At 43.4% G+C, this 24771-nt stretch overlaps 1 protein-coding gene across 1 annotated transcript in view; it reads left to right on the top strand.

The window, feature by feature from the left end:
• The first annotated feature begins 650 nt into the window (after positions 1-650).
• Positions 651-24771, top strand: part of GNGT2 (G protein subunit gamma transducin 2) — a 50778-nt gene continuing 26657 nt past the window's right edge. The window contains exon 1 of the mRNA XM_063963552.1: positions 651-882. Coding sequence (XP_063819622.1) covers positions 799-882 — 84 coding nt within the window. The 5' untranslated portion in view covers positions 651-798. The remainder of the gene's footprint in view (positions 883-24771) is intronic.

The raw sequence follows: 24771 nt of genomic DNA, 5'->3' as shown, positions 1-24771 counted from the left end.
AAATGAATCCTAAATTCCTCACATGAGGAAGCATTTACTGCATGACCTAGTAATAATGTTTTTTTAATACAATGTTGTTCATTCTAATCAATGATCTGCCCATAGAACTAAGTGGTTTCAATACTGTTCTTAGTGATTGCTACTAAAGGCAAAGATAAATGTTTACTTATTTTCATTAGTTGGAATTGGTTTTAGCCTGTATAAAGACTGGTACAAAATAAAAATACCTAAATATACATGTAGTTGCCTCATTTGCTTATCATGCATACTGACAACAGACCTAAACATACAATTCAAATGTGTGTATTAAACACCTTTCTCTTTGTGTTAGAAACTCGTTTTCATTCTCTAGTACACATGTATAGCCTGTACCGAGCTAGAAACAAGTTACACACTAAGCCCTTTATCAGATTAGGATTAAAGGGGAATCTTCCATCTGTGGTCTTCTAAAATGCAGGATCAGACATGAGAGGAGATGAGAAAGGGCAGGATCAGCATCCCCCATTCTGTCACACACATAAAGGCATCCCTGAACCATGCTAGATGATCCAGAGCCAGGTAAACAGTAACATCCTTCATGTCATCTTCTGATCACAATCCCTGAGTCCTCCATACACCAATCATATACTCCTGAAGAACATCACACAGCTGTAAAGATTTTGTCCTGTTGTGAACTTTACTACACAAACATCTCTCAGAGTACCGAACCACAGAGTTTGGTTTTTTCAACATCACTATTCTTCTGTGACCTATCTGAGGCTCGTTTTCGGTGTGGCATACAGTACATAGAACTGTGGAATGGCTCAGGACATGACAGAGAAAGACCTTCTAAAGATGGAGGTGGAGCAGTTAAGGAAAGAGATCAAGACAGAAAGGATAATGGTAATGTGTAGCAATGTATCATTTCTCTCTCCCACTGACTTAGTACTCTGATCAAATGTATAAAGACCAAATGTAATAGGGAGAGGGATTCTGAAACTGCCAAGATCTTGGAGAGATAGCAGTCAAATTTAAAGTGGAAATGTTTAGCAAAGCAAAACCAGATTGATTTTGCCTTACAAAATGTTGCCGCTCTACATTCGAGTGCAATCTCACCAAGATCTTGGCAGTTTCAGAATCCGTCTCCTTACAGCATGTTTATAATGTCTTCACATTATTCTTGAAGCCCTTTTCGTATCATTGTGAAATTATTCTTTTTCCCCATAATATAATTTATGTCACATGCATTTGCTAAAATACATGTCTTACAGTAAGTATGACTTGGAATGTAGCATTGTGTGCCAGCAATAAAACAATTGCAGGTATTATGTATGTGGCTGTGCATATTAGGAGAATGCTGATAAAATATAAACTGTATTTTTCCTAAGTTACAGCTAAACAGCTTTATTTATTTTATTTACAGAGGCACATCACAGTCACAGAACTATATTGTCCAGGCAGATAATTGTTTTCCTTGCCTGTTTAAGACTTTCCTTGTAGATGCAATTGTAGATGCAGCATTGAGATAATCTGTTGACAAATCCAAAAACAACAAAAATAATCAGTCCTGCATGGACAATAAAATCCTCCAAGCAGGGGTGTAGCGAGGGTGGCTCCGGTGGAGCACGAGCTCCGGAAAAGTTTGAGGGCGTGATACCACCTGTCCCTGCTCTAGCACCTCTTTCTGCCTCGACTGCTGCAGCACCTCTCTCTGTTCCGCCTGTTGCAGCACCTCTTTCTGCCTTGACTGCTGCACCACCCCTCTCTACCCCAGCTGCTACAGCACCTCTCTCTACATTGATGCTGTAGCACCTCTCTGTGCCCCAGCTGCTGCTGCAGCACCTCTCTCTCTGCATTAAAACGTGCAGAGTAATGTGTATAAGCGGCTCTACTGTGGCATAACGTATATAAGCAGCTTTACTGTGGTGTTACATATATAAACAGCTCTGCTGTGGTGTTAACATATATAATTGGCTCTACTGTGGCGTAATGTGTATAGGCAGCTCTACTGTGGCATAACATGTATAAGCAGTTCTACTGTGTTGTCTAACGTTTATAATGGCTCTACTGTGTGGCGTACTGTGTGTAAGATGCTCTACTGTGTGGCATAATGTGAATAACGGACACTACTGTTTGGCGTAATGTGAATAACAGACACTACTGTGTGGTGTAATGTGAATAACAGACACTACTGTGTGGCGTAATGTGAATAACAGACACTATTGTATGGAGTAATGTGAATAACAGACACTACTGTGCAGTGTAATCTGAATTGGTGCTATTCTGTGGCCACGGTCCTTGCCCATGAAGCCACGCCACTATATTTTGTTGCATGCCTTCGGCGTGCACTGTCCCTGTTTTATACATGGGATGCCCAAAGGAAACTTTTGCCCTGAGATCCACAAGGTCTAAAACTAGCCCTGTCACCAATTTAGGATTGTTAAATATTTTTCCTGTTCAAATGTAACCTGTACCCAATTCAGTACAGGGGAGGGGGCACTGAAACATACCCCTGCTCCAGGCACCATGGCACCTAGCTACACCTCTACCTCCAAGGAGTCATAGGGGTAAATTTACTAAAATGGGAGTTCTATTTAAGATGGTGTGTTGCCCATAGCAACCAATCAGATAATACTTCTCATTTATCTAGCACCTTCTAGAAGATAATACCTGGAATCTGATTGGTTGCTATGGGGAACATTCCATCTTAAATAAAACTCCCATCTTCGTAAATTTACCCCATAGTATCTACCTAGCCTATAAAGGTCAGTAATGTGTCAGCTATTTTTTTCCCCACCAAATAGTTAATTTATATTTTGTTTTTTAACTAAGCATCTGTGTGTTTGATGAAATGTTGCATAATTATACATTGAGAAATTAGGTTTACAGACAAGTTAAGTTATGCTTTGTATGGTGCTAGTGTATATTTTACATAGGCAAGGGGGGATTATAATATGTCAGAGTATAGATATTGAACATTCTAAGGGAAAACTGCATTGATTCCCAAACATTGCACCTTCCCCATGGGAAGGGGCCCCGGGTTGCAAAAGGAACTTTTGGATTTCTCCACGTGAAGTCACGTATGCGTGAACCCAATTCACGCATGCAAACTATTACAACGGAGTCAGATATAAAAGTGGAGATGATAGGGATCAGATGTATCCACCACAGAGCAATGTTGAATTGCTTCTGTGGTTTTGTATCTACCACTGCTACCCACCTGGTCCCCCTTGATAATGAATAGACCCCACTACAGTATGTCTTATTTCCACAGTAAGTATTTACACTAGACAAAAGAGTGTAAATGTTCTGAGCACTAGTTTATTGGGCATTTTAAATTATATGCCCTGTCATTCCTACATATCTGTATTCCGAGATACCTATAAAAAATTATTTTGTAAATTTGTGGCACATAAATTAAATGTCTTGCAGAAATCACCACTATCTTTAATGCAATGAAGTTGTACCTGTTTATAAATAAACCAATATTAAATCAGATTTATGGTACACATGGGCATAGCTATTGGTGCAGGAGGTGCTATTGCTATGGGGTCCAGATGCTTAGGGGGCCTAGGCTGTCCCTTGAATTGCCTATAGTAATTGGGTCAGGTCCACTGTCTGGCCTACAAAGGGAGACTCATCAGTGCTCTTATAGGTAGAGGCCTCTGTCTTTTAGTAATGGCCTACACTCGTATGATCCATTTTCTGCTCTTCCATTTCACCCTTACAGGCATAATTCAGCTAATCAGTATGCCCAGAGTTGGGGAGTAGATTCTTTGATTACAGACTTTGTAAAGTGAGCTAGGAAGCAAGGATTGAGCTCCAACATTAGGACTGTTCCAGAAAGGGACAGTATATTGAAATTGTGGAATGTTATATATTATGAAGGAACCGCCTCAGATCTTTGCACCCTCTCCTCCCCTGTCCCCTGTAAACTGCAGTCTTATCAGCCCTGAAGGCCCTGCAGTGGCACTGCCATGTAAGGTTCAAAAGCTGGTAATAAAGAGGAGAACTTGAAGCATTGTAATTGACAAATAAAGTGAAATAATATCAGAGGTCAATAGTATATAATTTCCTACTAGAATTCTAAGTAGGATACGCCTTGCTAATAGGGTGACATTCCATTTTTAGTTAGTTGTGTGTGTAGAGGATATTATACTGGTATGGATTGTGTGTGTTGTGAATGTTACAATGTACTAGGGCACTATAATGTGGCATAATCAGAACTGGTGGACTGTAATGTGGCATGATATGAACTGGGGACACTGTAATGAGTCCCCATGATATGAACAACTGGAACTACAATGTAGCATTCTATAAACTGGTGGCACAGCAATGTAGTATTCTAAAAACTGATGGCACAACAATGTAGCATAATATGTACTGATTACTAAGTGTGAAAATGTGATCTGGGGGCACTCTGTGGCATCATGCAAATTGACAACACTATTATGTGGCATATTGGGAACTGGGGGCACTACAGTATAACATAATATAAACTGAGGGCACTGTGTGGTATAATGTGAAGTAGAACACTACTATAGAATATAAAATGAACTAGTTCACTACTGTGGACAATAACATTAATTAGGGCACTACTATGGGGCATAAAATGAAGAACTGCTGCATAGAGAGATGTCTCTGAAGAAACACTGTGGCACGGGCCCCTTCAGCATATTGCTAGTTCTGGCTACACCCCTGGCTGTAGACTGACATTTTCAGTGATTTCAAAAATGCTCACTCCTTTCCAGGAAGTGACAAATGTTTTCTGTTCATCCTGCTCAGAGTCAGGTTAACCAATGGGAACTTAGGTAAGATACTGGTTTGGGCACCATGCCTTCAATTTGTGTGGTACAAAAAGTCAATACTCAGAATGTTGACATTCTGAATGTCAATATGTGCATGTCAAATGTTGATATTCACAATGTCAACCCCGATACAGTATCAGCATTGCAAATGTCGACAGTAAGCATGTTGACAATGCTGTTTTCTATGGACTTCTGAAACTTTTGCAGTTTAAATGACTGTCCCCGTAAAACATTGTCAAGACTAGCCGGTAACTCACTGATCCCGGCATGTTACAGGCTATTATATTTACCCCCATGTGTCAGATTGACAGTGAACAGTAAGAGAAGTGTACCAACAGCTAACCTATAGGAATGTAAGAAAAGAGAACTGCAGCTTTTCTACCTTTTGACTTCTGTTTTCCTTTAGGGCATTGAACAGCTGATGAGAGGTTTTACTCAGGTAGTGGGTACTGACAGGATGATTTATTAGACAGTAGAGGTAACTTAGTGATGCTACAAATATAATAGTTAATTGTATCAAAGAATTTTCATTATTCACACTAGTCTTATCGTATTGCACATTAATAGTATAACACAGTATAACCAGTCAAAATAAAAAATGTACCTGAAATATTTTCATCATAATCAAAATTTCGGTTTTTGGTTCTAAAATTCATTAAGTATGCATGTATTGCAACACTGAAAAACCATAAACATATAGAATCATAAATCACTCACAAATGGACATAAAGTAAGTATAAGTTGTTTACTTTATCATAAGTAGAGATGAGTGAGTTCGGTTCCCTGAGAACCGAACCCCCCCCCCCCCCCCCCGAACTTGACGCTCTGACTCCGAATCAGAGTCTCAGGTTTTTCCCACCAGACTCGGAAACTAGAACGAGGCAAAATGTTATCATCCCACTGTTGTATTCTCGTGGGATTTAAATACCATATAAGGAGCCGTGCATCGCCACCATTTTCACTCCAGTCCTGGAGAGAGTGTAGCGAGAGGACATGTCTCCTCAATGTCTGTGTGGGAAAGTGGTGTGGAGTGTGGGGTGGTGACCTGCTCTATTGTATCATTCCAGTGGTGCTGTCTTGTGCTGCATCAGTCCATTGGTGGTGTCTTGTGCTGCATCAGTCCAGTCACAGTGGTGGTGTCCTGTGCTGCCATAAGTCCAGTGCTGCTGTATAAGTCCAGTCCAGTGGTGCTATCTTGTGCTGCATCAATCCAGTGGTGGTGTCCTGTGCAGCCATAAGTCCAGTGGTGCTGCCGTATAAGTCCAGTCCAGTGGTGCTGCCATATAAGTCCAGTCCAGTGATGCTGCCATATAAGTCCAGTCCAGTGATGCTGCCATATAAGTCCAGGGGTACAGCCGTATAAGTCCAGGGGTACTAGTGTATAAGTCCAGCGGTATTGCCATATAAGTCCAGGGGTACTGCTGTATAAGTCCAGGGGTACTGCTGTATAAGTCCAGGGGTACTGCTGTATAAGTCCAGTCCAGTGGTGCTGCCGTATAAGTCCAGTGGTGCTGCAGTGTAAGTCCAGGGGTACTGCCATATAAGTCCAGTCGAGTGGTGCTGCCGTATAAGTCCAGTGGTGCTTTCTTGTGCTGCATCAGTCCAGTCACTCCAGTTGCGGTGTCCTGTGCTGCCATAAGTCCAGTGGTGCTGCCGTAAAAGTCCAGGGGTACTGCCGTAAAAGTCCAGCGGTACTGCCGTATAAGTCCAGTGGTACTGCCGTATAAGTCCAGTCCAGTGGTGCTGCCGTAAAAGTCCAGTCCAGTGGTGCTACAGTATAAGTCTAGGGGTGCTGCAGTATAAGTCCAGTCCAGTGGTGCTGCCATATAAATCCAGTGGTGCTGCCGTAAAAGTCCAGGGGTACTGCCGTATAAATCCAGGGGTACTGCCATATAAGTCATGGGGTACTGCTGTATAAGTCCAGTGGTGCTGCCATGTAAGTCCAGGGGTACTGCCATGTAAGTCCAGTCAAGTGGTGCTGCCACATAAGTCCAGTCCAGTGGTGCTGTCTTGTGCTGCATCAGTCCAATCACTCCAGTGGTGGTGTCCTGTGCTGCCATAAGTCCAGTGGTGCCATATAAAAGTCTAGCGGTACTGCTGTATAAGTCCAGTGGTACTGTTGTAAAAGTCCAGTGGTACTGTTGTAAAAGTCCAAGGGTACTGCCGTAAAAGTCCAGTGGTACTGCCTTATAAGTCCAGTCCAGTGGTGCTGCTGTATAAGTCCTGTCCAGTGATGCTACCGTATAAGTCCAGGGGTACTGCCGTATAAGTCCAGGGGTACTGCCTTATAAGTACAGTCTAGTGGTGCTGCCGTATAAGTCCAGGGGTACTGCCATATAAGTTCAGCGGTACTGCTGTATAAGTCCAGTGGTACTGTCCTGTGCTGAATATTATTTACTCCAAATAAAGGGGTTATTAATATTTAATCCAATCAATTTTTACAGGGTTTGCCCAGTGTGGTGTAGGGGTATGCTCTCCTGTGCCGCATATTGTTATATAACTTCTGAAAAATAATGGAGAACAAAAATTTGGTGGATAAAATAGGGAAAGATCAAGAACCACTTCCTCCTAGTGCTGAAGCTGCTGCCACTAGTCATGACATAGATGATGAAACGCCATCAACGTCTTCTGCCAAGGCCGATGCCCAATGTCATAGTAGAGGGCATATAAAATCCAAAAAAGCCAAAGTTCAGTAAAATGACCCCAAAAAATTTATTTAATTCATCTGAAGAGAAACGTAAAGTTGCCAATATGCCATTTACAACACGGAGTGGCAAGGAATAGCTAAGGCCCTGGCCTATGTTCATGACTAGTGGTTCAGCTTCACATGACGATGGAAGCCCTCCTCTCCCACTAGAAAAATTAAAAGAATTAAGCTGGCAAAAGCACAGCAAAGAACTGTGCATTCTAAGATGGTATCACAAATCCCCAAGGAGAGTCCAAGTGTGTCGGCCGTTGCGAAGCCTGACCTTCCCGACACTGGATGGGAAGAGGTGGCTCTTTCCTCCATTTGCACAGCTTCTGCAAGTGCTGTAAGGAGCACTCACAGTCCAGTTTCTGATATTCAAATTGAAGATGTCACTGTTGAAGTACACCAGGATGAGGATATGGGTGTTTCTGGCGTGAGGAGGAAGTTGATGAGGATTCTGATGGTGATGTGGTTTGTTTAAATCTGGCACCGGGGGAGACAGTTGTTGTCTGTGGGATGAATAAGCCCATTGTCATGCTTGGGCAAAATACCAAAAAAGCCGCCTCTTTGGTCTGGAATTATTTCTCCGCAACTCCGGACAATAGGTGTAAAGCAGTGTGTTGCCTTTGTCAATCCGTAATAAGTAGGGGTTAGGACGTTAACCACCTAGGAACATCCTCCCTTATACGTCACCTGCAGCTCATTCATCAGAAGTCATTGTCAAGTTCAGAAACTCTGGGTAAGAGTGTAAGCAGTCCACTGACACCTAAATCCCTTCTTCCTCTTGTATCCAAGCTTCTGCAAGCCACACCACTAATCCCCTCAACGTCAATTTCCTTCTCAGTAAGGAACGTCCGTAGTCCTGCAGGCCATGTCACTGGCATGACTGATGAGTCCTCTCCTAACCCGGATTCCTCCGGAAGATCCTTGCGTGGTACGCATACAGCTGATGCTGCTGCTGGGAGTCAATCGTCATCCCAGAGGGGAAGTTGGAAGACCACTTGTACTACTTCAACTAAGCAACTGACTGTCCAACAGTCCTTTGCGAGGAAGATGAAATATGACAGCAGTCATCCTGTTGCAAAGCGGATAACTGAGGCTTTGACAGCTATGTTGGTGTTAGACGTGCGTCTGGTATCCGCCATTAGTGCAGTGGGATTTATACAATTGATGGAGGTAGTGTGTCCCCGGTACCACATCCCATCTAGATTCAAGTTCACTAGGAAAGCGATTCCCGGACTGTACAGGGACATTAAGAAAAATGTCCTCAGTGTCCTGAAAAATGCGGTTGTACCCAGTGTCCACTTATCCACGGACATGTGGACAATTGGAGCAGGGCAAACTAAGGACTACATGACTGTGACAGCCCACTGGGTAGATGTATTTCCTTCCGCAGCAACAACAGCTGTAGCACCAGTAGCTGCATCTCACAAACGTCAGCTCGTTCCTAGGCAGGCTACGCTGTGTATCACCAGTTTCCGTAAGAGGCACACTGCTGACAACCTCTTACGGAAACTGAGGGACATCATCACACATTGGCTTACCCCACTTAGACTCTCCTGGGGATTTGTGATATCGGACAACGCCAACAATATTGTGCGTGCATAACATCTGGGCAAATTCCAGCATATCCCAAATTTTTGCATACACAATTTGGTGGTGCAGAATTTTTAAAAAAATTACAGGGGCGTGCAGGAGATGCTGTCGGTGGCCCGAAAAATTGCAGGCCACTTTCGACATTCAGCCAGTGCATGCCGAAGACTAGAGCACCAGCAAACACTCCTGAACCTGCCTGCCATCACCTGAAGCAAGAGGTGGTAATGAAGTGGAAGTCAACACTCTATATGCTTCAGAGAATGGAGGAGCAGCAAAAGGCCATTCAAGCCTATACATCCACCTACGATATAGGCAAAGGTGGTGGAATGCACCTTACTCAAGCGCAGTGGAGAATGATTTCCGTGTTGTGCAAGGTTCTCCAACCCTTCGAACTTGCCACACGTGAAGTCAGTTCAGACACTGGCAGCTTAAGTCAGGTTATTCCCCTCATCAGGATTTTGCAGACGTAATTGGAGAAATTGACGGAGGAGCTAAGATGGAGCGATTCCACTAAGTATGTGGGACTTGTGGATGGAGCCCTTCATTCGCTTTGCTAGGATTCAAGGGTGGTCAATCTGTTGAAATTAGAGCGCTACATTTTGGCCACCATGCTCGATGTCAGGTTTAAAGCCTACGTTGTATCTCTCTTTCCGACAGACAGTCTGCAGTGGTGCAAAGACCTGCTGGTGAGAAAATTGTCAACTCAAGCGGAACGTGACACGGCAACAGCTCCTCCTTCATTTTCTCCCGCAACTGGGGCTGCGAGGAAAATTATAAAATTTATGAGTCCACCCACTGGCGGTGATGCAGGGCAGTCAGGAGCAAGTGTTGACATCTGGTACGGACTGATGGACCTGCCAGTGATTACTGACATGTCTACTGTCACTGCATATGATGCTGTCACCATTGAAAGAAAGGTGGAGGATTATATGGGTGACAGAATGCAAGTAGGCATGTCAGACAGTCCATATGTATACTGGCAGGATAAAGAGGCAATTTGGAGGCCCTTGCACAAACTGGCTTTATTTTTCCTAAGTTGCCCCCCACCTCCAGTGTGTACTCCGAAAGAGTGTTTAGTGTAGCTGGTAACCTTGTCAGTGATCGGCGTAGGAAGTTTCTTCCAGAAAATGTGGAGAAGATGATGTTCATAAAAATGAATTCTAAATTTCTCCTGGAAGACATTTACCAGCAATTGCCTCCAGAAAGTACAAAGGGACCTGTGATGGTGGATTCCAGTGGGGATGAATTAATGCTCTGTGGGGAGGAGGAGGATGTACACACTGAAAGGGATGAGGAATTGGAGGACGAGGATGAGGACGACATCTTGCCTCTGTGAGCCAGTTTGTGCAAGGAGAGATGAATTGCTTCTTTTTTGGTGGGGGGATTAATTGCTTCTTTTTTGGTGGGGGGATTAATTGCTTCTTTTTTTTGTGGGGGCCCAAACAAACCAATAATTTGGCGCTGAAATGATTGGTTTGTTAAAGTGTGCATGTACTGTTGATACAACATAAGGGTGGGTGGGAGGGCCCAAGGACAATTCCATCTTGCACCTCTTATTTCTTTCTTTGCATGATGTGCTGTTTGGGGCCTCGTTCTTAAAACTGCCATCCTGTCTGCCACTGCAGTGCCACTCCTAGATGGGCCAGGTGTTTGTGCCGCCCACTTGGGTCGCTTTGCTTAGTCATCCAGCGACCTCAGTGCAACCTTTTGCCCTAAAAACAATATTGTGAGGTGTGAGGTATTCAGAATAGACTGGAAATGAGTGGAAATGAATGTTATTGAAGTTAATAATACCATAGGATCAAAATTACCCCCAAATTCTGTGATTTTGGCTGTTTTTATGTTCATTTAAAAAATCATCCAAATCCAAAACCAAAACCCGAAAGGGTGGTTTTGGCAAAACAAATTCAGATCCAAAACACGAGCGGGGATCCAGATCCAAAACCAAAACTCAAAACACGAAAAGTGCCCGCCGCACATCTCTAGCAATTATAATCAGTAATTGCAGGATATTGGTGTCTAGGAGAGATTGTGGTATTATTAGTCATCCTGTTTATTACAAGTCTAGATGAGCATATTCTAGTACAGGGGTGTGCTTTACTGCACAGAAAGGAGCTCTGGTCAGGCTCTCCACACTTATTTTGCAAGTAGCCTTTTTCTCGAGGAGATCATCTCCTATATAAGTAATCAAAGTCCAATTTGCCTATAAGGCAATTTTTATTCAAACCATACATAAATGCCATTTAAACCCCCATGAATGACTAATTAGATAATATTCCTGCTTAATACTTCTTGTTCCTTACGGATACTCACACCTGTCTTCAGAACTTACCGAATGACTGTATATGTTTTGTTTATAACCCCTGGGAACACAAGTGGTTTGTTATCTCAGGTAAATGTCACTTTAGGTGAGTCAATAATTAGTTCATTATCCAGTTATGGGGGTAATTCCAAGTTGATCGCAGCAGGATTTTTGATAGCAATTGGGCAAAACCATGTGCACTGCAGGGGAGGCAGATATAACATTTGCAGAGAGAGTTAGATTTGGTTGGGTTATTTTATTTCTGTGCAGGGTAAATACTGGCTGCTTTATTTTTACACTGCAAATTAGATTGCAGATTGAAAACAACCCACCCAAATCTAACTCTCTCTGCACATGTTATATCTGCCCCCCTGCAGTGCACATGGTTTTTCCCAATTGCTAACAAAAATCCTGCTGCGATCAACTTGGAATTACCCCCTATGTTCTGAACAATACATTTTATGGTTCATAAATCATGCAGATAATATATACCTCCCAACAGGGGAGATTGCTAAATCTGGATAGGAGGCATGACCTCTACAATCTGCACTGTCATTACACCCGTGGTGTCATTATTTTTTTTTGCAAAACATTAATTCTTCATACTTGTCTCATGTTCAAGTTGGGAATCATAAAAATGATTGCTACAATGCACATTACTCTCCCTCTCACAGAGGGGCACTGATTTGTGATGAGTAGGGGATGGAGGGAAGAATTAATATAATAGGAGGAAGTTAATGTTGAAATTGAGGTGGTTATGTATGATTATAGAATGATCATTACGAGGGTGAGGGAGTTAGTAGTCTTGGTCAAGTTAATTTACAATATCATTGAGTTTGAGGTAGGTAATAAAGGAGTTAATTGCTGACGTGGGAGTTAATGATGGAGTGAGGGCATTAATGGTTATAGAGATGTCAATAAAATTGAAAGCAGTGTTATTAGTTGAAGGTGCTAATAATTATAATAATAATTATTGATGATAGGAATGATGGGGGAGTTCATGATAATGAGGATTTTAATTTAGGGGTGTGCACCGGGCCAAATCTTGGGTTTTGGATCCGTATCTCCTTAGTGTTTTGGATCTGGATTGGTTTTGCCAAAACTGCCCTTGCTGGTTTTGGTTTTGGATCTGTATTTATATTAGAAAAATAATAAAAACAGCTAAAATTACAGAACTATGGCCTGTTTTTGTTCCTACAGTATTATTAACTTCAATAACATTATTTTCCACTCATTTCAAGCCATGTGTAATATAGCAACAGCAGACATTGATGCCCCCTACACAGTGCACATGCACCCAGCACATGCCTATTCTCAGTGCCCAGTCTGTACCTCCCTCCTGGGGGCCCTGGGTCACTGCTGACTGGCACCCTGTGCCCATGTAAAGCCCCAATCAATCAGCCATTTTGTCGAGAAGCTACCCAAAATCTCCCCAATCACAGAAAAACAGCATTCCATATCTGTGTAGTACAGTGTGGAATACTTTGGGACACACAGTTAAATATTGACCAGGTTACAGTGCTGGTCAAATACAGCGCTGGTCGGATACAGTGCAGGTCAGGCACAGTGCGGATTACAGAGCAGGTTGGATACAGAGTGGGTCAGATACAATGGGTGTGTCAAGGAGGGTCGACCACACTTAGGTCGACAGTGTCTAGGTCGACCACTATTGGTCGACAGGGTTTCTAGGTCAACATGTTCTATGTTGACAGGTCAAAAGGTCGATATGAGGTTTTGTTTTTTTTGTAATTTTCTCTGTACAGTGACCAGCAACCCCAATTAGTGCACCATGTCCCCTCGCATGGCTCGCTTCGCTTGCCATGCTTCGAGCAACGTGCCTCGCTCCGCTACCACTGCGCTCAGCACAGGTTACTATTCCCAATCGTATTCCATGTGGATTGCTAAGTATAAAAAAATGCAAAAAAAAAAATTTGTGAAAAACTCATGTCGACATTTTGACCTGTCGACCTAGAACATGTCGACCTAGAGATCCTGTTGACCTAGAAACCCTGTCGACCTAGTTACTGTCGAGCAATAGTGGTCGACCTATAGACCGGATACCAGATACAATGCAGGTTACAGTGTGGGTCAGATACAGTGCAGGTGGATACAGGGCAGGTCGGATAGAGTGTAGGAATTCATTGCAGGTTGTATATAGTATAGTGCAGGTAGCATACAGTGCGGGTCAGATACAGTGTGGGTTGAATACAGTGTGGGTCAGAGTGCGGGTTGGATATAGTGCAGGTTACAGTGCAGGCCGGATAAAGTGCAGGTTAAAGTTCGGATCGGATACAGTGCAGGTTGGAGTGCGGGTTGGATACAGTGTAGGTTACAGTGCAGGTTGGACACAGTGTGCGTCGGATTCAGTGGGGAATAAAGTGTTGTTTGGATACATTCCAGTTTACAGTGTGGGTCGGATACAGTGCAGTTAGCATACAGTGTGGGTTGGCTATTGTGCAAGGTCAGATACAGTGCGCTTCAGATACAGTATGAGATACAGTGCAGGTCAGATACAACAATAGTGCACTTAGGGGGTTATTCTGAGTTGATCACTAGCTACCGTTCGCAGCGCAGCGATCAGGCTAAAAATTGGCATTTCTGCGCATGCACCGCAATGCGCAGGCGCATCATACGGGTACAATGAGCATCGTGGGTTTCAACAGAGTGTAACGAACATTCCAGTCGCACGGTCGAACGCAGGAAGATTGACTTGAAGTGGGCGTTTCTGGGTGTAAACTGACCGTTTTCAGGGAGTGCTTAAAAAAACGCAGGCGTGGCAGAAAAAATGCAGGCGTGGCTGGGCGTTCGCTGGGTGGGTGGGTGACGTCAAAAGCCATCCCTCTATCGTTAGAATCAACGCACACGAAGAGTAACTACAGGGCTGGTCTTGTTTTGCACAAAAAGATTTTGCAGGCGATCTGCTGTACAAGCGTTCGCACTTCTGCAATGTGAAAATACACTCCCCAGTGGGCGGCGACAATGCGTTTGCACGGCTGCTAAAAACTGTTAGTGAGCGATCAACTCGGAATGACCCCCTTAGTGTGGCTGGGAGTGTTGACGTTGTCCTCAGTGTGGGGCTGTGCACAGAGCAGGGGTGTCCTTAATGCAGAGGTACCAGCAGTGTCGGCAGTGTGAGGGTGCCGGTGGTGTCCTCAGTGTGGGTATGTTGGCACTGTTGGCAGCGGGGAAGAGTTCAGGTATTGTCAGCAATGCAAGGGTGCCGGCTGTGTCCTCAGTGCATGGGTACTGACGGTGTCCTCACTGCAGCGGTGCCAGCAGTCTGCAGTGCCGGTGTCACAATGGTGTCCTCAGTGCAGGGGTACTGATGGTGTCCTCACTGCAGAGGTGCTGGCAGTGTCGGCAGTGCAAGTGTCCCAGTGGTGTCCTATGTGCGGGTGTTCTGGCTGTGTCGGCAGTGCGGGGATGCCAGTGAGTGGTGTCCTATGTGGGGGGGGGGGGGGGTGTCAGCATTGTCCACAGTGTGGGGGTGCTACTGGTGTCCTCTGTACAGAGGAGTCGGCAGTGTGGGCTGTGTCCTCTATGTGGAGGAAGAAACCAACAATTTGAAACACTGTCATACACCACAAGCGCTAAATGGAGGAGATATCACCATAACATTCCTTTTAGATTGAAGGTGAGGTTCTTTTCTCTGAGATATCTCCCCAACTCGGATCAATAAGATGTAGACTCGCCAGGTATAGATGTCATAAAAAAGACAAAAGAACAATGACGACCAATGTGTAGTAAATTTTACCAAGACTTATTATAGTTCATAACAATGCCTCTAGGTGACTAAAGTAGATTCAAAGCGTACCCCACTCACACTTAGAATAGGGATATTAAGCGCACACTCGATAGGCTGGTGATAATCATATAAAGGTATCTTTCTCTCCTTCAGGGAAAATGGTAATCCAACAATAGCTTACCGCAACTCACAATTTGAAGTACTGTATAACTCCTATCAAGGTATCTTTCAATTTTCAGGTGGAGATTTCAACTTGTGATTCTAATGAGGTCTCCGGACCTGGATCATATAAAAAATAGCAAGAAAGCAACCAATGTGTAGTAGATATTGCTAGTGTTTGATGTAATAAACAAAGTATCTCTATCGGACTAAAGTGAATTAAAGGCGTACCCCACTCACGTATGAATGAAGAATTTTAAATATATCAAGGTTTCTTTGTGATGGAACATATATAGGACTCAAGAACGGCTTCAATAGATAAAACAGCCAGCGCGTACCCCAACACTCACACTCAGGAGGCAGGTTGAAAACTCATAAAGGTATCTTTATCTCCTCAGAGTGGAAAAGGTAATACAATATGGCGTACCCGACTCACAATTTGATGTGTCGTGTGTCTCCTATCAAGGTATCTTTAAACTTCAGGTAGAAGATGCAGCTTATGGGTTACACCATGTATTGTTCCGTGTACCCCAAAATAAAAGAAATTACAATACTCATACCGGAGTAAATAAAAAAGGGGGTACAGATGTTTATTTAACAATACATGGAAAAAACAGAAGAAATAAATGCATGGAAAAGGCCATGCAAGGCAGTACACCAAATGATAAAATAAAAAATGGCAAGGAGAGATGGTAGTCTCTTGCAAGAAACAAAAAAAGAAAAAAATATTTTAAAAGATATAATAATAAAAATCCGGATAAAAATTGCTACTCACACTCCTGTTTGTCGACGCGTTTCAGCCCAAAGCTGAGCCTTTATCAAGACATGCTGGAGTGTGTTTGTAGCTTGATATTTAAAGGGCAAAGCGCCAAAGGACAATGAGCTGGAAATGATGTCATATTTAAAATTAATTATCTATTCTCTTTGCCATTTTTATATAACAAACATATCTTAATCTAGCCAGAAGGATCTACAACTCCTAGCTTAAAATATAATACCAATTTGAGAAAGAGAGAGGATAAAAGATTACAATTTATGTATCACGTATGCTGACTTCCGGCGGAAGTGACGCTCCGGCGCGGGGTTTGTGGGGAATGTAGTCTTTTTTTCCCCTGCACACATGGCCGTTGATTGCTCGGAGACCGGACCAGCAGGAAGCAGTGTGATGTTGATGGGAAATGTAGTTTTTTTAGGCCCGTATTGACTGGCCATCACCGGAAGTTGTAATCTTGTAGTATCCCCGCAGTATTTATGGGAAATAGAGTCACCACCACGCCAGTTGGCTCAATTCCATCCCAGTTGGTCAACTCAAATGATTAAAAAGGAATTGCAGCGAGAATGCTGTCTTCCAACAACAGACCGCTACATTAACACAGAAGTTTGAGGCCTGTGGTTATGAGAGTGAGAATATCAATAGGGTCTTGGAAGAGGTCAATGAAGTAGATCGACAAGACCTCCTTACCATTAATAACCGGAAAAAAAATCAGAGATAAAAAATATGAATTGGCTTTTGTCACAGAATACACCTCACAACATAGATCTATTGAAAAAATTATAAGGAAACATTGGAACCTTGTTAAGAATGATCCGGTCATTGGACCACTGGTACCAGATAGACCGGTCCATATTTACCGGAGGGCTCCGAACCTTAGATCAAAACTAGTCTCCAGCACCTTACAAACCCAACCTAACACATCAAGAATAGTGTCCAAGGGCTTCTTTAGATGTGGTAACTGTATGGGCTGTCGAAGTATTAAAAGCGGCGGGTGTAGTAAAATCGAGAAAGTGACTATTAATGATAGAACATTTGCAATAAGAGATTTCATCACTTGCGATACAAGCAATGTCATTTACGCAATTAGCTGCAAATGTAACCTTACATATATAGGACGAACATCCCGGCCTCTAAAAACTAGACTGGGAGAACATGTCCGAAATATCAAAAAGGGTCTTGAAACACACTCCCTGTCAGCCCATTTTAAGTTAAAACATGGATGCCGTATTTCTGAAGTCTCGGGTTTCTATGGGTTGAGACATATAAAAGGGAATAAACGCAATAACAATACTGCGACCCTGTTAGCAAAAACAGAGATGAGTCTTATTTTTAATTACAACACATTGGACCCCACAGGCTTAAATAGCGATTTTGAAATGAAATGGTTTGTGTAAATCACTTGTTGTTTTTCTTCTGTCGTTCACACTTTTTTATTTATCATATCGCTTTCACATAAGTATTTATATAATAATTACCCAAGTGTATAATATATCTATTTATCCATATATTTATTCATCTAATTGCCCCTACTACGGGTAATTTGGGCACTTTATACACTTCTGCACTTTATTCACTTCATCACTTTATATTATGGGAATATTCTCCCACCTGATTATATTTTGAGTATTCTATATTAATATATAAATTAATGTCTTCACTATTTATTTTATTTGCAATAAGAATTATATCTCTGTGTTGGAAATGTCAGGAGTGGATATATCTGTGTTCTGATGACAATTTTGTTTCCTAGAATCGAATCCATCTGACATATGATGTTAAGTAAGTACTTTGAAATTGAACATTTTCTGTTCCATTACGGAACATTATTAGAGGGAGGAGGGACTTCCGGCAAATTGTTCGAATAAGAACGTACAGCGGACTCTATTTCCCATACATACTGCGGGGATACTACAAGATTACAACTTCCGGTGACGGCCAGTCAATACGGGCCTAAAAAACTACATTTCCCATCAACATCACACTGCTTTCTGCTGGTCCGGTCTCCGAGCAATCAACGGCCATGTGTGCAGGGGAAAAAAAGACTACATTCCCCACAAACCCCGCGCCAGAGCGTCACTTCCGCCGGAAGTCAGCATACGTGATACATAAATTGTAATCTTTTATCCTCTCTCTTTCTCAAATTGGTATTATATTTTAAGCTAGGAATTGTAGATCCTTCTGGCTAGATTAAGATATGTTTGTTATATAAAAATGGCAAAGAGAATAGATAATTAATTTTAAATATAACATCATTTCCTGCTCATTGTCCATTGGCGCTTTGCCCTTTAAATATCAAGCTACAAACACACTCCAGCATGACTTGATAAAGGCTCAGCTTTGGGCTGAAACGCGTCGACAAACAGGAGTGTGAGTAGCAATTTTTATCCGGATTTTTATTATTATATATTTTAAAATATTTTTTATTTTTTTGTTTCTTGCAAGAGACTACCATCTCTCCTTGCCATTTTTTATTATATAATTTGGTGTACTGCCTTGCATGGCCTTTTCCATGCATTTATTTCTTCTGTTTTTTCCATGTATTGTTAAATAAACATCTGTACCCCCTTTTTTATTTACTCCGGTATGAGTATTGTAATTTCTTTTATTTTGGGGTACATGGAACAATACATGGTGTAACCCATAAGCTGCATCTTCTGCCTGAAGTCTAAAGATACCTTGATAGGAGATACACGACACATCAAATTGTGAGTCGGGTACGCCATATTGTATTACCTTTTCCACTCTGAGGAGATAAAGATACCTTTATGAGTTTTCAACCTGCCTCCTGAGTGTGAGTGTTGGGGTACGCACTGGCTGTTTTATCTATTGAAGCCATTCTTGAGTCCTATATATGTTCCATCACAAAGAAACCTTGATATATTTAAAATTATCCATTCATACGTGAGTGGGGTACGCCTTTAATTCACTTTAGTCCGATAGAGATACTTTGTTTATTACATCAAACACTAGCAATATCTACTACACATTGGTTGCTTTCTTGCTATTTTTTATATGATCCATGTCCGGAGACCTCATTATAATCACAAGTTGAAATCTCCACCTGAAAATTGAAAGATACCTTGATAGGAGTTATACAGTACTTCAAATTGCGAGTTGCGGTAAGCTATTGTTGGATTACCATTTTCCCTGAAGGAGAGAAAGATACCTTTATATGCTTTTCACCAGCCTATCGAGTGTGAGTGTTGGGGTACGCATCATCTGTCTCCTCCAGGAATCTGTTGCAAGCCACTCTTCTGTCTGACTGAGATCCCTTTATGTCACACCGGGTGTTAAGAGGTTAACCTCACAAAGATACCTTGATGCGCTTAATATCCCTATTCTAAGTGTGAGTGGGGTACGCTTTGAATCTACTTTAGTCATCTAGAGGCATTGTTATGAACTATAATAAGTCTTGGTAAAATTTACTACACATTGGTCGTCATTGTTCTTTTGTCTTTTTTATGACATCTATACCTGGCAAGTCTACATCTTATTGATCCGAGTCGGGGAGATATCTCAGAGAAAAGAACCTCACCTTCAATCTAAAAGGAATGTTATGGTGATATCTCCTCCATTTAGCGCTTGTTGTGTATGACAGTGTTTCAAATTGTTGGTTTCTATTTCTTGTTCTAAATGTGGTGACAATTACTCTGAAATCTGTTACATCTAAGCTGCTCTGCGCCCGTTGGACCACCCCCTACACATTTTGTTTTTGTCTATGTGGAGGTGTCGGCAGTGCGGGGGTGCTGGCTGTGTCGGCAGTGCAGGAGTGCCAGTGGTTTCCTCAGTGCACAGGTGACGGCAGTGTCTGCAATGCGGGAGTGCTGGAGGCGTCCTGAGTGCAGGAGTGCCGGCAGTGTCCTCAGTACAGGGGTGCAGCAGTGTCGACAATGGGGGAGTGCCAGCGGTGTCCTCAGTGCAGGGGTGCTGGCAGTGTCGGCAGTGTGGGCAATGCAGGGGTTCCAAAAGTGTGGCAGTGTCAGCAGTGCAGGCGGTGGTGTCGGCAGTGTCGGCAGTGGCGATATTAGTGCGGTGGGGGCATCCATCTTGCCCCGTTGTAGCTTAAGGGGACACGCTGATTGGCTGAGAGCTGTGACAGACGGCTCTCTCAGCCAATCAGCAGTCTTCCGTAGCCTATTATGGAGACTGGCGTCCGAGCCAAAACCTTAGGATCCGCTAGCAGGATCCTTAGGTTTTGGCTCGCTTGGGGATCCGGAGCAGGCAGGGAGATCCGAGCTGTGGCTCGGATCGCCCCGAATCCTCTATGTTCGGGTTGGTTCGGTTCTCTGACAACCGAACCCGATCATCTCTAGTTTAGTTATGTTGTTGGGGTTAATGGATAATGGGGAAATTGTAGATGGTGAAGAGTTTAGAATCATGCAGCTCAGAGATTAATTCATTGAGGAAGTTAATGATTGAGAATGATCGGATTTGTGACTATTATGAAAGAATTAATTTGAAGATATGGGGATTATTTATGATGAGGATTCAGGAAAAGTGAGCAAGGCTGACCAGAAGGAGGCAACTGTGAGAAATTTAGGGGATGAGAGGTTTGTCAGCATGAAGGGCTTGATTCTGAGACAGATGCAGAACTTTTAGATTGTAAGCTTGCCAGAGCAGGGCCTTATCCCCTCCTTCTCTTACTTTCCTTCTCTTACTTACATTATCTTATACTCAATACTCCCTATGATGGTACCTAACACCTGGTTTTCCGTACTTGTCTTATATTGTCTTGAACCAGGGGCATTTTAAGAGAGGAGGGGACCTGCATGCAGCCTCTTTTGTGGGCCCCCTCCTCTCCGGCAGCTAGTAGACTTTGGCATAAAGCCAGAGCCTACTGCGCATGCGCAGGTTACAGAGAACATTGCGCTCGCCATGTTCCAGGGGACACCTCTTGGTGAGGCATATTTGGCACTGGAGGGGGGGGGGGAGAGTATATTTGGCACTTGGTGAGGCATATTTGGCACTGGGGGGGAGAGCGTATTTGGCACTTGGTGAGGCATATTTGGCACTGGGGGGAGAGCGTATCTGGCACTGGGTGGGGGCATAGTTGGCACTGGGGGGGCATAATTGCACTGTGGGGGCATATTTGGCACGAGGGGAGCATATATGGCACTGGGGGAGCATATATGGCACTGGGGGGTGCATGTGTACCTGGCACTGGGGGGGAGGGCATATTTGGCACTGGGGGTATATGTGTACTGGGCACTGGGGGCTTATGTGTACCTGGCACTGTGGGGGAATATCTGGCACTGGGGGCATATGTGGCACTGGGAGCACAGCCCTAGCAACAAGCATTACCCACTGGTTACAAGCACAACATCCAGCTCATGAAATCCCTGGCAACAAGCATTACCCCCTAGGAATGAACATGACACCCAGTGCATGAAACCCCTGGCAACGAATTTTACCCCCTGGCAAAAGCTTGAAACCCAGCACATGATACCACTGGCAACAAGCATAACACCTACCGCATGAAACCCCTGGCAATGAGCACGACACCCTGAGCATGAAACCCCTGGCACCGTGCATGGAACCAAGAGCATGAAACCTCTGGCAACGAGCAGGTAATTTAAAAGTAATTAGAAAACTTACTGTAGGACTTAATGTGTAATGGGCATTGCGGTGTGTGGCATAATGTATCACGGACATTGCGGTGTGTGTCATAATGTGTCACAGGCATTACGGTGTGTGGCATAATGTATCACGGACATTGCGGTGTGTGTCATAATGTGTCACAGGCATTACGGTGTGTGGCATACTATATCACGGGCATTGTGGTATGTGGTATAATGTCTCAGGGGTATTGCAGTGTGTGGCATAATGTATAACGGGCATTGCGGTGTGTGGCATAGGTTATAACAGGCATTGCGGTATGTGTCACAGGCATTACGGTGTGTGGTATACTATCTCACGGGCATTGTGGTATGTGGTATAATGTCTCAGGGGCATTGCAGTATGTGGCATAATGTATAACGGGCATTGCGGTGTGTGGCATAGGGTATAACAGGCATTGCGGTATGTGTCACAGGCATTACGGTGTGTGGCATACTATATCATGGGCATTGTGGTATGTGGTATAATGTCTCAGGGGCATTGCAGTGTGTGGCAAAATGTATAACGGGCATTGTAGTGTATGGCATAGGGTATAACGGGCATTGCGGTATGTGTCACAGGCATTACGGTGTGTGGTACACTATATCACGGGCATTGTGATATAATGTCTCAGGGTCATTGCAGTGTGTGGCATAATGTATTACGGACATTGTGGTATGTGCTATAATGTATCAGGGGCATTGCAGTGTGTGCCATAATGTTTAACGGACATTGCGATGCCTGTTATAATGTGTCGGGGGCATTATGGTTTGTGGCATATTGTGTCATGGGCATTATTATGTGTGGAATAATGTCTAGGGGCCAATGCAGTATGTGGCATAATGTATACTGGGCATTACTATACGGATGAAAAATGACAAATAATGTAAGGGGTTATGAATCAGGATTATTTTTTTTCCTGTGGTGGCCAATGTCTGGGCGTGCAGGTTGCAAAACTGGGGTACAAGGTAGTCTTTTCCTGCAATGCCACGCCCCTTTATGCAAAGCCACGCCCACGTATACAAGACAACGCCCCTTTTTGAGGTGCTCGCCTTCGCGCGCACAGATTCACCACTTTACTTGTGACAATTATGGGGTTGCGCCAGAGAATTTTTTGGCTTGGGGGAGAAAAATTTCTAGTTACGCCACTGGCGCCATATAAATAAAGGATAATAATAATAATAATAATAATACTCCATCTGCCTACCCTCTTAATTATCAGCATTATCAGCAATTGCAGCCTACGCATGTGCATCTTGTTCAAAGATATTAAGCAGCTGATTTGCTTAGTGTGTGGCCAGATCTTTTCATCCATAAAATGGGCATTTCTGGAAACTGGGAGGCAACCATGCGGACGCACAGAAAAGATCCATCTCATGGGAGTGCCATGGGCTTGCAGCCAGATTTTCATGCTAGTTTGAGGTATGGAGAAGTGAAACCAGTTTCCGACAGAACCTTTGCACCCAGCATGGGGCTGGTGTAAGTGCCGATACTAATGGTTGTGACCGTGGACAGAAAAACAATGAGCAGTTTGAGCAATATGCTAATGCCTTACTCTCATTGGCTGCCAAAGTCATCCGCACTTGCAGTGCTCAGGAACTGCCCAACATTCTGGAGTTTACAATACTAGAGCAGTTTGCACTATATTTATGTAGGGGGAAGGGAAGATAAAGGATGTTAACTGTTAATGTAGATTAGGCACATAATTTTCCCAATTTAAGCACTGAAAGGGAAAAACAAGATTTAATTTGATGGAACATGATTGTCACGTCAGGCTGGTAAAGCCCATTTCCCCACCACCGTCATAGCAGTGCATCAGTCAACTAGACTGCCGAGGACATGTCCTAAGTCATATAATAAAGGCTGTTTGTTTTCTTCATGTGGAGCTGCTACTGCCGGGACATGGGTGCCACCATCTTGCATGAGATCAGCTGCCCACTGCTATACAAATTCCAGTCCAGATTTCCTGCACATGACTTCAGAGTCCTATCAGTAAACAGGGCTCCCTGCACAAGTCTCTTCTTGGCCTCTACTTATTGCCAGAACAACTTCTGCTGTCTTCCTGCCTGCTAAGTTACAGTCTGCAGTATCCAGAGTTTTGATCCACAGTTCAGTGAGTTCCATCAACTGCAATGTGTGTTTCTCCAGCACTAGCCAGTCCTGCTGAGTGCTATCATTAGAATCCTATGCATTGTGTATGCTTTACAGTGCATTCGGAAAGTATTCACAACGCTTCACTTTTCCACATTTTGTTCTGTTACAGCCTTATTCCAAACTGGAATAAATTCATTTTTTCTCCTCAAAATTCTACACACAATACACCATAAAGACAACATAAAAAAAGTGTTTGAGATTTTTGCGAATTTATTAAAAATAAAAAACTAAGAAATCACATGTACATAAGTATTCACAGCCTTTGCTCAATACTTTGTTGATGCACCTTTTGACAGGAATTATAGCCTCAAGTCTTTTTGAATATGATGCCACAAGCTTGGCACACCTATCTTTGGGCAGTTTCGCCCATTCCTCTTTGCAGCACCTCTCAAGCTCCATCAGGTTGGATGGGAAGCGTCGGTACACAGCCATTTTCAGATCTCTCCAGAGATGTTCAATTGGATTCAAGTCTGGGCCACTTAAGGACATTCACAGAGTTGTACTGAAGCCACTCCTTTGATATCTTGGCTGTGCGCTTAGGGTCGTTGTCCTGCTGAAAGATGAAACCGTCGCCCCAGTCTGAGGTCAAGAGCACTCTGGAGCAGGTTTTCATCCAGGATGTCTCTGTACATTGCTGCATTCATCTTTCCCTCTATCCAGACTAGTCTCCCAGTTCCTGCTGCTGAAAAACATTCCCACAGCATGATGCTGCCACCACCATGCTTCACTGTAGGGATGGTATTGGCCTGGTGATGAGCAGTGCCTGGTTTCCTCCAAACATGATGCCTGGCATTCACGCCAAAGAGTTAAATTTTTGTCTCATCAGACCAAATAATTTTGTTTCTCATGGTCTGAGAGTCCTTCAGGTGCATTTTGACAAACTCCAGGTGGGCTGCGATGTGCTTTTTACTAAGGAGTGGCTACCGTCTGGCCACTCTACCATACAGGCCTGATTGCTGAAGAGATGGT

This window comes from Pseudophryne corroboree, chromosome 3 (assembly GCF_028390025.1).
Source record: "Pseudophryne corroboree isolate aPseCor3 chromosome 3, aPseCor3.hap2, whole genome shotgun sequence".
Classification (NCBI taxonomy): Eukaryota; Metazoa; Chordata; class Amphibia; order Anura; family Myobatrachidae; genus Pseudophryne; species Pseudophryne corroboree.
Note: the sequence above shows the minus strand (reverse complement) of the source record. Positions and strands in the feature narration are given on the sequence as shown.